Source organism: Dioscorea cayenensis, chromosome 3 (genome assembly GCF_009730915.1).
Source record: "Dioscorea cayenensis subsp. rotundata cultivar TDr96_F1 chromosome 3, TDr96_F1_v2_PseudoChromosome.rev07_lg8_w22 25.fasta, whole genome shotgun sequence".
Classification (NCBI taxonomy): Eukaryota; Viridiplantae; Streptophyta; class Magnoliopsida; order Dioscoreales; family Dioscoreaceae; genus Dioscorea; species Dioscorea cayenensis.
Genome location: NC_052473.1, coordinates 2,163,594 through 2,176,263, shown reverse-complemented (window position 1 = coordinate 2,176,263; position 12,670 = coordinate 2,163,594). Strand labels below are relative to the sequence as shown.

The 12,670-nt window shown below is 33.0% G+C and overlaps 2 protein-coding genes across 8 annotated transcripts; both read right to left on the bottom strand.

Moving 5' to 3' along the window:
• Window positions 1–1,601: 1,601 nt before the first annotated feature.
• Window positions 1,602–6,594, bottom strand: LOC120282773 (putative F-box protein At1g49610). Of its 3 annotated transcripts, none has more exons than XM_039289623.1 (5): window positions 6,449–6,594; window positions 4,847–5,826; window positions 3,099–3,275; window positions 2,625–3,003; window positions 1,602–1,974 (listed from the first exon to the last, which is right to left on the bottom strand). In XM_039289623.1, exons 1-5 carry the CDS (start codon window positions 6,453–6,455, stop codon window positions 1,967–1,969), a joined length of 1,551 nt encoding a protein of 516 aa, XP_039145557.1. In that variant the 5' UTR covers window positions 6,456–6,594; the 3' UTR covers window positions 1,602–1,966. The 3 variants fall into 3 exon arrangements, with proteins under 3 accessions (XP_039145557.1, XP_039145565.1, XP_039145561.1); XM_039289631.1 differs by having other exon boundaries at window positions 5,540–5,826; window positions 6,449–6,593; XM_039289627.1 differs by lacking the exon at window positions 6,449–6,594 and having other exon boundaries at window positions 4,847–5,327; window positions 5,540–5,687.
• A 78-nt stretch (window positions 6,595–6,672) lies between these two features.
• LOC120282787 (F-box/FBD/LRR-repeat protein At5g53840-like) lies at window positions 6,673–9,444 on the bottom strand. Of its 5 annotated transcripts, none has more exons than XM_039289636.1 (4): window positions 9,252–9,444; window positions 8,391–8,778; window positions 7,064–7,155; window positions 6,673–6,947 (listed from the first exon to the last, which is right to left on the bottom strand). In XM_039289636.1, the coding sequence occupies exons 2-4, from the start codon at window positions 8,760–8,762 to the stop codon at window positions 6,803–6,805; spliced, it is 609 nt and encodes a 202-aa protein (XP_039145570.1). In that variant the 5' UTR covers window positions 8,763–8,778; window positions 9,252–9,444; the 3' UTR covers window positions 6,673–6,802. The 5 variants fall into 5 exon arrangements, 2 of the variants coding, with proteins under 2 accessions (XP_039145570.1, XP_039145573.1); XM_039289639.1 differs by having other exon boundaries at window positions 7,064–7,149; XR_005543026.1 differs by lacking the exons at window positions 8,391–8,778; window positions 9,252–9,444 and adding an exon at window positions 7,817–8,300 and having other exon boundaries at window positions 6,910–6,947; window positions 7,064–7,250.
• Window positions 9,445–12,670: the final 3,226 nt, after the last annotated feature.

Below are 12,670 nucleotides of genomic sequence, written 5' to 3'. Positions count from 1 at the left end.
ACTCTTTTTGTGTTTTGGATATATAAGCTTGAGTTTCACTGGGAAAAATAATTTAGTAGTGGTTTATTTTTGGTTAATGTAATAGTGATTCATTCCCCATTTGGGGAAATAAAAGATTAAGGTTAATGGGCATGAATATTATGCTTTAGAAAGCATTGGTTACAATTTTGTGATTTCTCTTTTGGAATATAAATATTAAAAAAACAAAGTATGCATAGATCAACAAAGTGTGTAAAAGTAAGTGAATATGAAAGAACTTGGAGGGATGGGAAAGAACATTTAGCACTGTAAATCTTTTGGTAGCTTTAGTCCAGTGAAGCTATAGACAAATGATAAAGTTTTGATGCTATATACTTGCCCCCACCAGAAACCTCCAAGTACATCAAGATCTTCAAATAATTGCAAAGATATATAAATATCAAATAAATATAAAATAACACAAATTTTAATGAATATCAGTAAACAATCTGTCTCTAATTCATCAAAATGATTTCCTTTGCATTCATTCTCAAAAGCTTCTGTTCAAATAAAATGATCGAAATTTTACAAAGTTTCTCAGAAACAGAATTTGTACAAATTGACAAAGTCTTGCATTGTATCTATACAGTAATGTACACAAATTTTTAACTGATATTTTTTCAGTATCATAAACTGCATGAGATTGAGCAAGATATAACCATCATTCAGTAATTATATCCTACCAAATGCAACAAGAGAAGTAAATGAGGCCACCTTATTCGTCGAAATCTAATCTTTATTTAAATTCATGTGCGTTGGTTTGATCTACATTTGAGGATATCAAACTCAAGTCAAGCAAAATTATTCAATCTCATTTTAAATGCAGAACAGATTCAGAACCAACATTTAATTCTGTCATTATTCTGCAAACTATGCTAAACAAAATAGGAACAATAACTAGAGTTCATGCTCATTATTCAAATAAATGTGGTCAACCCAACAAGCGCAATGATATTAAAGCATATTCAATATGAGATCCTCAGAGAAGTCACATAGAACTAAATATTAGTGCTTTTTCTAATGACATGATTACTATGCAGTAAAAAAAATTAGGCCGATATAAAAAAAGAGCATCTACATGTTCATATATAAAGCATACACTGAAGATTTTGGACTTATTTATGAAATTATAGAGAAAATGCAAAAGATTAAAAAAAAGTTTTGTTGGCGAAATTGATGAAAGAATGTTAAAAAACAAGAGTGCTTATTCACAAACTAATGTTAAAAAAAAAAAAACAACAAGAACGGATGTTCGACGATTCATTTGCAAAACTTGTAGATAATGTGAACATTGAAAGTTCTAGGGTTTACGTGCAAAAAACTATTAAAAATGTAAAAATGTAAGAAATTTGAGTTTGTAGAAAATGTAGACAGAAATGCAGCCATTTATCTGCATTAATTCTAATGACATGTAAACATTGAAAGAGGCGAGGTCTAAATAAAACAGTAAAAAACTTCAACAAGAAAGCAATCTTTTTCTATTTCGTAAAAAAGAGTTTCTCCATTCATTCACAAACTTGGAAACAATCTCCTTTTCCCACTCTGCTTACAAATCTTTGCATTTGGCCTATCTACAATGAACATAGAGAATCATGCAAGGTTTTAACAACCCATTTCTGATATTGAATGACTGCATGATAATTCTTGCTTTATTGTTCATCATTAATCCATACAATGAGAGGAATGAATGAGGTCCATCTGTAAGAGAATGCAGGCAATGATAGAATAGAAAAAACAATTTGATCGAAAGAGATCGAAATATTTCCGAGAAGCATACCGTCTTCCAATCCTTTCTTTACCGTATTGCTCCGGTGCGTCATTCCAATCCATTTTTCATTTCCGAGAAATATTTTCAGTCTCCCAATCCTTCATGGTTACCTTCCTAGGGTACATAGCACCATATCTTTGCCAAAATCAAATTATATTGCCAAACTTGTGCATTTGTTCCTCATGCATCTGGGAATATCAAACTCATGTCAAACGAAAAAAAATGCAATCTCATTTTATTGCAGAACAGATTCAGAGCCAACATTTAATTCCATCATTTTTTTGGCAAACTGTGCTGAGGAAAAGAGGAACAATAACTGAAGTTCAAGTCATCACTCCAAACAAATGCATTACGCACCAGTCCAACAAGCATTTTTATATCAAAACATATACAGCTAAATATTAGTGCTTTCTTTTTATGACATGATTGCTTTGCACTTATAAAAATTAGGTCTATATAAAACAAAAGGGTCTATACTATATAATAAAAATTACACTGATCATTCCATGCATAAATTATGATACTGTATCAAAGATTTACTATTGGGTTTTTCATGCTAAATCCTTCTTTAAAGTTCTACTTAGTTGATTGTGCATTTCTCTTGAAGTTAGAGATGCTACACTCACAAGCATGATCTCTAGAATCCAATACATACATACATAAGAATATATATCGAACAGGTAGTGATTTCAAAAGTTACATGGAAGCATTTAACAGATTTAATTTTTTAAAAAAAAATGTAAATCAAGGATTACAGAGATGCCCTGTGTATTCCAATCATGGGACCAAGAGCATAAGAGAATGAATTAGAAAATAAATAGAATGTAATTAAAGTTACCTGTGAGTTGATCAGGATTAATAAGAATTTGAGCCTTCCGTGAAGATTTAGAAAAAGCTAACAATCTTGAAGAAAGTTGGGATAGTATATCAAGTTTCTTTAAAGCTGGAAAATTATCCAGTTCTTCTGTAATGGTTATTATCATAGTTTCCAGTTCAGTCAAGTTCCTTAAAAGAAACTTAACAAACACAAACTCTGTATCTCGTGCATTGAGAATAGATTCCGTTGTGGTTTCAAACTCTGCACTTGTATCTAAACTGCCTAAAAACCCATTGATTTTGACAGTTTTTAGGTGTTGCTGCAGGCCAAGCACAGATGAGTCATCTGGTTTCCAGTATGCATTTATACCACTCTTTTCTTCTTTATAGAAATCACCAGACTGAAAATTGATAAAACAGAAACATTAGATGATGAGATAACTTATGTTTTCAATATTTAAATCTTAGTGTCAAAATAACAAACAAAGGTATTCACCTTGTTATCATGGTTTCGCATAACATTGATAGTGAGGACTTCGAGTTTGCTAAAATCTCTCAAAACATAGACCAATCCAGAGAGGTTACATTTCCAGAATTCTGTCTCAAATGTCAAGTCTGTAACAGAAACAGACGGTGAACCGCTTATACCTAGTATCTCTTTAAAGGATAAACTCTGCATTTAAAAAGTTTCAATTACTAAAATTAGGCATGAAAAATAGATCCAAATCAAATGATAGCACAGTATAAAGATACAACAAAAGTAAAGATTTTCAGTTATCCAACGTATAATAAAAACAAAATTAGCCAAGAGCAATTAAGGAAGAAGTGAATCAATCCAAGTCTGTGTTAGTACAAATGATACATCAACTAGATTTCATACGGTAATAAAATAATTTAAAAAGATCACAGAGAATAACACAATGAAAATAATATTCAGTTAAAAGAAACAATACATCCATCACATGTTTCATATATATCATAACTTTATAAAAAAAAAGTATATATTTTAAGAATGACAGATCAATTTTCAATTGGTAAACTCAATTTCACAAAATACTGTAATAAGACAAATTTTTAAGTACAATCAAATTAGGATGTTACAATTTAATGCTGCAGGTAATAAAAAATTCTGAAATTTGAAATGCAGTATGGCACAATAGAGACGCAGATATATCATTTCTAGGTTATAACTCACAAAGCAAGGTCATTAGTGTGGCAACTCACAATTCTTGAGCTACTATTAAGTCAAAAATAAGTTGAATTTTCTACCGTCATATTTATAAGGTTAGCATGCACTACTAAAGCAGACGAGTGAAATTCAAAATCTATAAACAATTGAAGCAACTTCTACAAATAACTTTTTAAACCTAATGATCCAAGATTGTTCTCGCCGGAATAAGTTTGCCAAAGAGCTAAAAGATATTGATTTCAACTTTCAAATTACCCATAGTATTTCATAGATCCTTTAATGCCCCCAACAAGGATCGTGGCTTACAAGGTGCATGTCATCTGTTGATTCTCCCACTCTCTCTCAGATTTACCAAAACTTTTCCTTTTCCAATGACTAATTCATAGTTAGCATTGGGAATTCAAAGATCAAACAAAGCAATTCTATCCAATATGCATTTGTCAAAGGAAAAAGAAAATTCCAAAAAAGGGCCACAAATAAACTATATATATATGAGAAGAACAGAGCAGGACAAATGATGATGAAGGCCGGTGACTGCTATGTCAAACTAGCACATAGCTACGTGATCAATTCATAATCAGTCTAGTTGATTTCAAGGTTCACACAAAGTAATTTATTTTGGCATGCTTTTGTTGGGGGCAAATCCAAGAAATGCCATACATTAGCTATATATATATATATATATATATGAGAAGAGCAGAGTAGTACAAATGAATCAGGCAGGTTGATATGTCAGCTGCTATGTCGAACTAGCACATAGCTACATGATCAATTCATAATCAGTCTAGTTGATTTCAAGGTTCAAACAAAGTAATTTATTTTAGTATGCTTTTGTCAGGGACAAATCCAAGAAATGTCATGCATAAGCTATATATATATATATATGAGAAGAGCAGTACAAATAAATCAGGCAGGGCGGTATGTCAGCTGCTATGTTGAACTAGAACATATTTTAATGGATATAAAGCTATACAACAATTGATTAAATATTATATACTGGCATAATGTCAGACAAAATAATATTCTGTGGCTTTACAATTCAATTAATTATATACCATGGTACACCAGCAGCTTAGTTTGAGAACTTTAGCATGCAAGAAATCATCAATGAACATCCAAAAATCCTCAAGGAGTTTCCCATAGATGATCAGTTGAGTCTTCCAAAAGGCGGTGAACTTTGATGGATACAAAAAGTTGAAGTTGACAGACACAAGAGACTTGAGGTTCATCGCAATATATTTTGATCTTTTTGGCTTGCCAAAGAAATTTAATGTCAGGAGATTAGGAGCAAAGATCTCAAACTCAGGTACACCATCCGCTTCATCACCACTGTCTTCGTCTATATCCAAGTTCTCAAGTTGTGAATTCTTAGCGTCAATTTTAAGAGCAGTTTTCCTATTGCAGTTTTTCAATGTTAAATGTTTGAGGACTGGGCAGTTACTAAAAAGACTGGCCAACTCTTCATTGTCAAAAGCCACTCTTTCAAAATGAAGGGTCTTGAGAGAGGCCAAGCAGAACTTTGGCGGCAATTTGAGCCTACAAAATTTCAAAGTTAGTCTCGTTAAAGACTTGCTATCAAATACACGCGCAGGTATCAAGGGCAATCGAAGATACTTGTCTTCTAAGTTGTGGGGGGTCAAATCCAAATACAACACTTCAATATTGTGCCCCACCACAAAATCAATCCAAGATCCAACCTTGTTCATAGAGCATATATCACTCTCTGCATTTACATGAAACTCCCTCACCTGTAAAACATCATGATAACTGAGTGTTTTGTCGATGGCTGCAATGAGTTCTGGAGTTTTGTGCATGTTTGTTTGGGTGAAGTCTATGTTAGAGATTGGCTTCCACAGATTCTTCCACCTGGTTGACAAACAGCCAGTCCTCACCCGGTCTTTCATTTGCAGTAAAGAAAGGATACGCAACAACAAATTATCAGGCAATTTACTGAGACATCTATCAAAACCATCCGAGCATAATGAATGTTTCTTCTTTGAAAGTCTATCCATCGATATACAACTTGCCTTAGACCCTGAGTTAAACACATGATTAAGTAGAAATATAATACACCAAGAAAAAACACAAACAAAAATATCATTAACAAAAAACCAATCATTTGAAATCTTGCTCCAAACATGTACTTAATCAATCAAAACAAAAGATTTCAAAATTCTTCTCTTACTGATGAATACAATAAAAGAATAAAAGAAAATGAAAAAAAAAAAGAATTAGGGAAATTATTGCCATTCAAATTCCTCACATCCTTAATCAAGATACCAACTATTCTGCAATAGCACTGTATGGGGTCTTTATTCTACGATATAGCATTACTCTAAAATATAATAGATGTCTACTCACAGAAAATCTTTTTGTCCAATCATCAAAATAATCACATTTAAGATCAAGTCATCAATAACAACAAGACGAACCATGAACAAACAAAACCCTATTTTTCATCATCCACTTTGAACAAAATAATCTCAATAAGTATAGAATAAATTAAATATTCCATGTAAATATCTTGAATCAAAACCATAAACGAAGGATATTATAGATCTAACATGGTCCCAAAACTTTGAAAGTTCGTCTTAAAAATATATACATGTTTCATGGTATGATCCTGCAGTCAACTTTATCGGTTAAAAAAAACATACCTCTCATGTTGGTTAACAGGATAATTTTTCCGGTTTTCAGCCACACATCCTATATTCTTCATGTCCTTGTCAATCCCTCGCGATCTTCATCTTCATCTCTATTTTTGCTGCCTTTTTCCTTTATTTTTATTTTTTTGAGTGAATAAACCATAATATATTATAAAAGAGAGAAATTCTCTCGATTTTTCTTTTTCCCCAATCTCTGGTTTTTTTCTCTCGCTGTATTTTTTTTTTAAATCGAACCATTCCGTGCATAAGACTGGTTCAATTTTTTTTTTTTAATTTGAAACAAAAAATCTAAACAACCCTACGGATAAGGTGGACATAATTTAAATTTTTAAAACTTGTTTTTATTTAAAAATGATAAAAAGCACTAAAACATATACCGCCCAAAATGCCATGTATCTCAGAAGTCCTGAGGCAGACCATCAACAGAATGTTCATCCGGTTACCAGTAAATTGTTTCATCAAAGCCTTCATCTTCCAATATACCTTCAAACTGAATTTCAGTCAAAATAGAAACTTTCAGTTGATGAAATACCAAGAAATTTTCAAAATGCAACAAATATGAGATTGATATTAATGAGTGTCAAAATGAAAAAAGACAGCATTCACCTCAGTTTCAATATTTTCAACATCTGCAACAGCAATGAGAATGATGACTTCAAGATTGATGAAATTTTACAAGATGCAGACCAACCCTGCGACTTCACATTTACTGAATCTAGTGTTAATTGCCACCTCACTTACCATATTAGAAACTGAAGTGCCAATATTTAATATTAACTCTAACAGATAAATTCTGCATTCAGGAATTTCATTAGTCGAGTTAGACAATAAAGATAAATCTAAATAAATTAAGTACAAGATTTAAAAAATGCAACATATATTAAAAACAAAATTCCAATCCCACGTTGATTTAAATGATGCAATTGCTAAAAAAGTGGTAAATTAATCTAAGTTTTCAATACAACAAGTGGTACATAAACATGATGCCATAAGGTAATACAATATTAAATATGACAAATCAATTGTCCAGTGTAACCTTTATTTCATCAAACAACACAATCAGAAAAGGTTTCAAAGTAATAAAAAATTGGAAAATCAAAATTTAGTGTTACAGGTAGTGCACAATGTTGAAATTTGAAATGTGGTGTGCATGATTAAGATGCAAGTTCTCGATGGTCAGTCCAGTGAATTCAAAGCTCAAAGAAATTATATTCTTTTCAACATGCTTTCGTCAAGGAAAAATCCAACAAAGGGTCATCCATAAACTATCATAAAAGAAGAACAAAGCAGTATGAATGATGTTATGGTTAACCAAAACATATTTACGTTGACAAAAAACTATGTTGAATTTCACCGTACCTAATTAAACCAATTGCTTAATTTGAGAGCTTTAACATGGCAGAAATCCTCAATGAGCTGCCCAAAGAGGAAACAATCTTTAGGCCCCCAAAGATGGCAGTAAGTTGATGAGAAATTAATGTTAACAGAAACAAGAGACTTGAGATTCTCCCAAAAAAAAAACTCACTCTTTTTGGCATACCAGAAAAAAGAGCTTGGGAGCATAAACTAAAAACTCTGTTTCTGAAGTCTCATCATCCACATGTATATGCAAGTTCTCAAGATGTGAATTCTTAGTGACAACTCTAAGATGAACTTTCTTATTGTAGTTTTTCAGCGTCAGATCTTTGAGGACCAGACAATTGCTAAGAACTTCCAAGTCTCACTCAACAAGTTCAAGGTGAAGGATTTTGAGAGAGGTCAGGGAAAAAATTTGAGGCAAGTCAATCTGGCAAAAGAAAAATTCAAATGTTGGTGTGTGTAAAGATCTGCATTGATCCACACTCTTGAGGTTTCAAGCATAATTATCTTTGTGCTCACCTAATGGTATGTAAGGGGTGCAGTCCAAATAAAGTGCTTCAACGTTGTGCCTTACCGTGACAGCAATCCAATAGCCAACACTATTGATTGGGCATAAATCAGGCTCAACGCATGCCTGGAACTCTCTGATCTGTAAACCTTCACATTGGTTTCGCGCTTTATTGACAGCTCTAATGAACTTTGTAGTTGTCCTTATCTTTGCTTTAGTGAAATCTATGCATAGGGCCGAATTCCATAAATGATTCCATCTCGTCAACACACAGCACATCTGCATAACATCTGGCATTTGCAGGAAGGAAAGGATTTGAAGAAGAAAAGCATCAGGCAATTTACTGATCCTATCAATTCTGATCATATCAGTATCTCTCCCAAATTCATCCAAGTTTAAAGATAGGCTCTGTCTCTTCCAAGGCCTCTCCATGACCATAGAACTTGCCTTAAACCTTATATACAAAAAATAAAAATAAAAATAAAAATAAAAAAAATAAAAAATAAAAAATTGATAAGCATTACCGAGCTAAATCAAGGAAAACACACATAAAACCATATAACAAGAAAAGCCCTAATTCTTCAAATGCTTCAAGTACAATAAAACACTAGAAGGGATGAAAAAATATGAAATGAAAACAAAGAAGAATTAGGGGAATTATCCCCCACTCTGAATGGCCATTAATTCAACTAAAAAAATCCAAATTTCCTTCTAATTGTCTGCATTCAAATATATTTTCAGTGGTTTATCCATAATTTTTTTTTTAAAAAAAAAAAAGAATTCCTCAAATCAAAACACACACAAAAGACTTCACAAACATCAACAGCCGCATAAATCCATCCGAAATAGCATATATATAACAGAGGCTGGTGAACAAACTAGACATAGATAATTAACAGGAAATACAAAGTTTACAGGAGATTATACCTACTACCGTTGTCCGTTTTGAAGAGAATTGGGCGTACATAAATCTCTGGAAGTGTGAGAATTCATGGTGACAGACGGAGCATGCGCATGGTTTTCTCGGCATCCTGCTTTGCTCAAATCCAGGGAGACATGTTTTGCGGGGGCTTTTAGGAAAGATATAATAATATATATATTTTTTCCATCTATAAATGCCACAAAGGCATATACACGCGCTATGGGTATTGTCAGGGCCTGATCCGTCTGGATTGACACCATGCGGTGGCCAAGGATGGACAACACAAAACCAGCTACAGGTACCGGTTCATAATTTAGGCCTTGTTTGGGTTGGCTTCTTAAAAAAACATTTTTTTTAAGTTCAGTAGAAGTGTTTTTGGAAAAAAGTGTTTTTCCAGAGTAAGTTAAACACTTTTTTATATTTTGTGTTTGTATTAGACACTTTTCGTAAAAGCGAGTTCGTAAAAATAAAAAGTTTTAAAAATAGTTTTTTCGAGTCTGCTCATGACTAGCTTCGAAAAAAGCTCGTTTTTTAGTTTTTTCTGACCGCTTTGTAAAAACCAATACAAACAATTTTTTTTGAACCCAGAAGTGCTTAACTTATAAAAAAACACTTCTAGGTTTTCAAAAGCTCATCCAAACAAGCCTTTAATTGTTCACCCCGGACATCCTTACTTATTGATATAGAATTTGAACTACATATTTATACTCATGATTGAAGTTTGTTACCACATGTAAAGTGTCAGTTTTCCCGGGAGGTTTGGACATACATCAGCAGGCTCCTTCAGTTACCTGCACTTCCCCTATCGATGGATATCTTATGGAGTGACTAGAGATCTACCTTAAGGCCAGCGGTGAGGGGGTTTGGGGAGTGGATTGTTAAAGCTTTTGGGGCCGTTTGGTATGGGGGAAAGTAACAACTCTCCCTGGAAAGTTGAAGTTATGAAAAGCTTTCATATGTTTGGTTGAAAAAAAGACCATGTAAAGTAATGGTCAAATTGTAATTACTTTCTCTTTGACCAATGAAAAGGATTCACAGGGGAAAGAGGTGTGAAACGGATTACATCATGGGTGGGAAAGTAGGAGACATGTAAAATTTCAATTTCACCCTTTTTCTAACATAAAAATTTTTCTCTTTTGTCATGTCTTCTTTTTAAAAACCCTAACTTTAGGGTCTTCCTTTTCAAAACCATAGCGCAAGCCAATCTCGATAAGTCATATAATTTTTTGTAATTTTTTTAAGAATATTTTCTTATTGCCTTTGATATTGTTTTATTGATAATTGATTCTTATTGAAAACTCATTGAAAAAAACATGCACAATACCTTTTCTTAAGGTGAGATCTATCAACAAAAAGATTGCCAAAATTCATATAGGAAGCGTGCCTCTTGGATAAAGTTCGGGTAATCATATTTCTATTATTTAAATATCTACTTTTGTCGGGTATATAAGCAATTTTCTTAATTTATTCATATATAAACCATTGATTAATGTGAAAATTAAAACATAGTTAAAATTAAAATAATTGATATTCATTGAAGGGTAAAATTGAGAATAAACATAACTTTGCATGGAAAGGTTATTCATAACAAACAAAGGAATTCATTTTGTATGTATTTCAATCGCAATTTTCAAGGTTCATACTAAACACTTTACAGGGAAAATAAATGCAGGGAAAATGAATGCAAGGAAATACTTTGCAGGGAAAAGTATTTCCATGCAAAGTACCAAACGGGCCCTTGTGTGGTCTATTGGGCTTACGCGAAATGATTATATCTTTGCTGATAAATGTGATAATCCCCTTGTTGTCATGAGAAAGACTGCTCATATGATGTTATCTTGGTTCTCTACAGCTCCTGAAGGCTTGAGAGTGAAGTTTGCGGATCCTATTTCCTTCATCAGGCGCAGCTTAGAGTTCACTAGACCTCGTTCTGCGGGGGTGGAGGCCACCCCCACGATTGAGGTGGATCAGGCTAAAAAAAAAGAGTTCGTTACCACATGATTTGAATTCGGGACTTTAAAATCTCTTTGTAAATATCTTTCAAATATATTCCAAATTAAAAAAAAATTAATTAAAACATTTTGTAGGGTATTATTATTATTATTATTATTATTATTATTATTATTATTATTATTATTATTATTATTATTGATAATGTAGATAATTTTAGCTAGGGGTGAGCAAAACCGAATACCCGATCCAGTTTTCCGAACTAAACCGGGTACCGAAAATCGGGTATCCAGATTAAACCTCGGAATCCGAATTTAAGTTTTTTTATCTAGTTAATGATTTATTTTATATAACAACATTACATAAAAAATATGAACAATTTATAACTTAGTATTAAACTCTTACATTATTCTCCACACAACAAAAATCATAGCAAAAATAATTAAGAGTTTTATCAATCTTAGATAAAAAAAAAAAAATCAAATATGATCGTGAGAAGAGATTTGAACAGTGGTGTCAAACGGGCCGGCCCGGGCCCACAACGGCCCATGCACTATGTGTGCTCAGGCCGGCACGGCCCGTCTAGAAATCGTGCCGGGCCGGCATGGCCCGCCAACCATCAAGGTCTGCCCAGCACGTGGCCCGACCCAGTTATATTATATTTTTATTTTTTATTTTAAACCCCAAAAATATAAAAAAAATACCCTAAAATTGCTGAAAAAATATAAAAAAAATATCCTAAAATTCAAAAATATAAAATTAAAAACCTTATTGACTAAAAAAACAAAAAATATACCAAAAATAAAAATTTTAAGAAAAAAAACTTACATTTGGCGTGCCGGGCCATGTTGGCCCGAAGCGGGCCGCGGGCTGCAAACCCCTAGCCCAGCATGGCCCAGGGTTTGGGCCGTGCCTGTCCCGAGCACAGTACTATAGCGCCGTGCTTGGGCCAAGCACGGCCCAACTCGTGCTGGGCCCGCACGGCCCGTTTGACACCCCTATATTTGAATAGTGGCTAAATAGAAAAAGCGGGGTAATGGCAGTTGAAGACCGGGAGATTTGATTGGAGGGATTTGGAATTTTTTCTTTTTACTTTTAACCCTGTAAAATTTAAATTTATTAATGTATATATATATATATATATATAAAAAGTTTAAATGAGAGATTTGGATTTTTTTTTTCTTTTTTACTTTTTAGACCATATAAAATTTAAAATTATTATATATATATAGAATATAATAAAAATTAAAAAAATCGGATCAAATTCGGATACCCGATTTTTAATTTCTCCCGACCCGGATCTGACCCGATTTTCATCTAAAAAATTCGGATCGGGTACCTGAACTTTTTTTTTCGATCGGGTACCTAAAAAAATCTGGTAAAAAAATCGGATACCGGATAGGGTCATGGGATCCGTATTTTTTTCGCTCACCCCTAATTTTAGCAGTTTGCATGATGAGTAGTGTGTCTTATT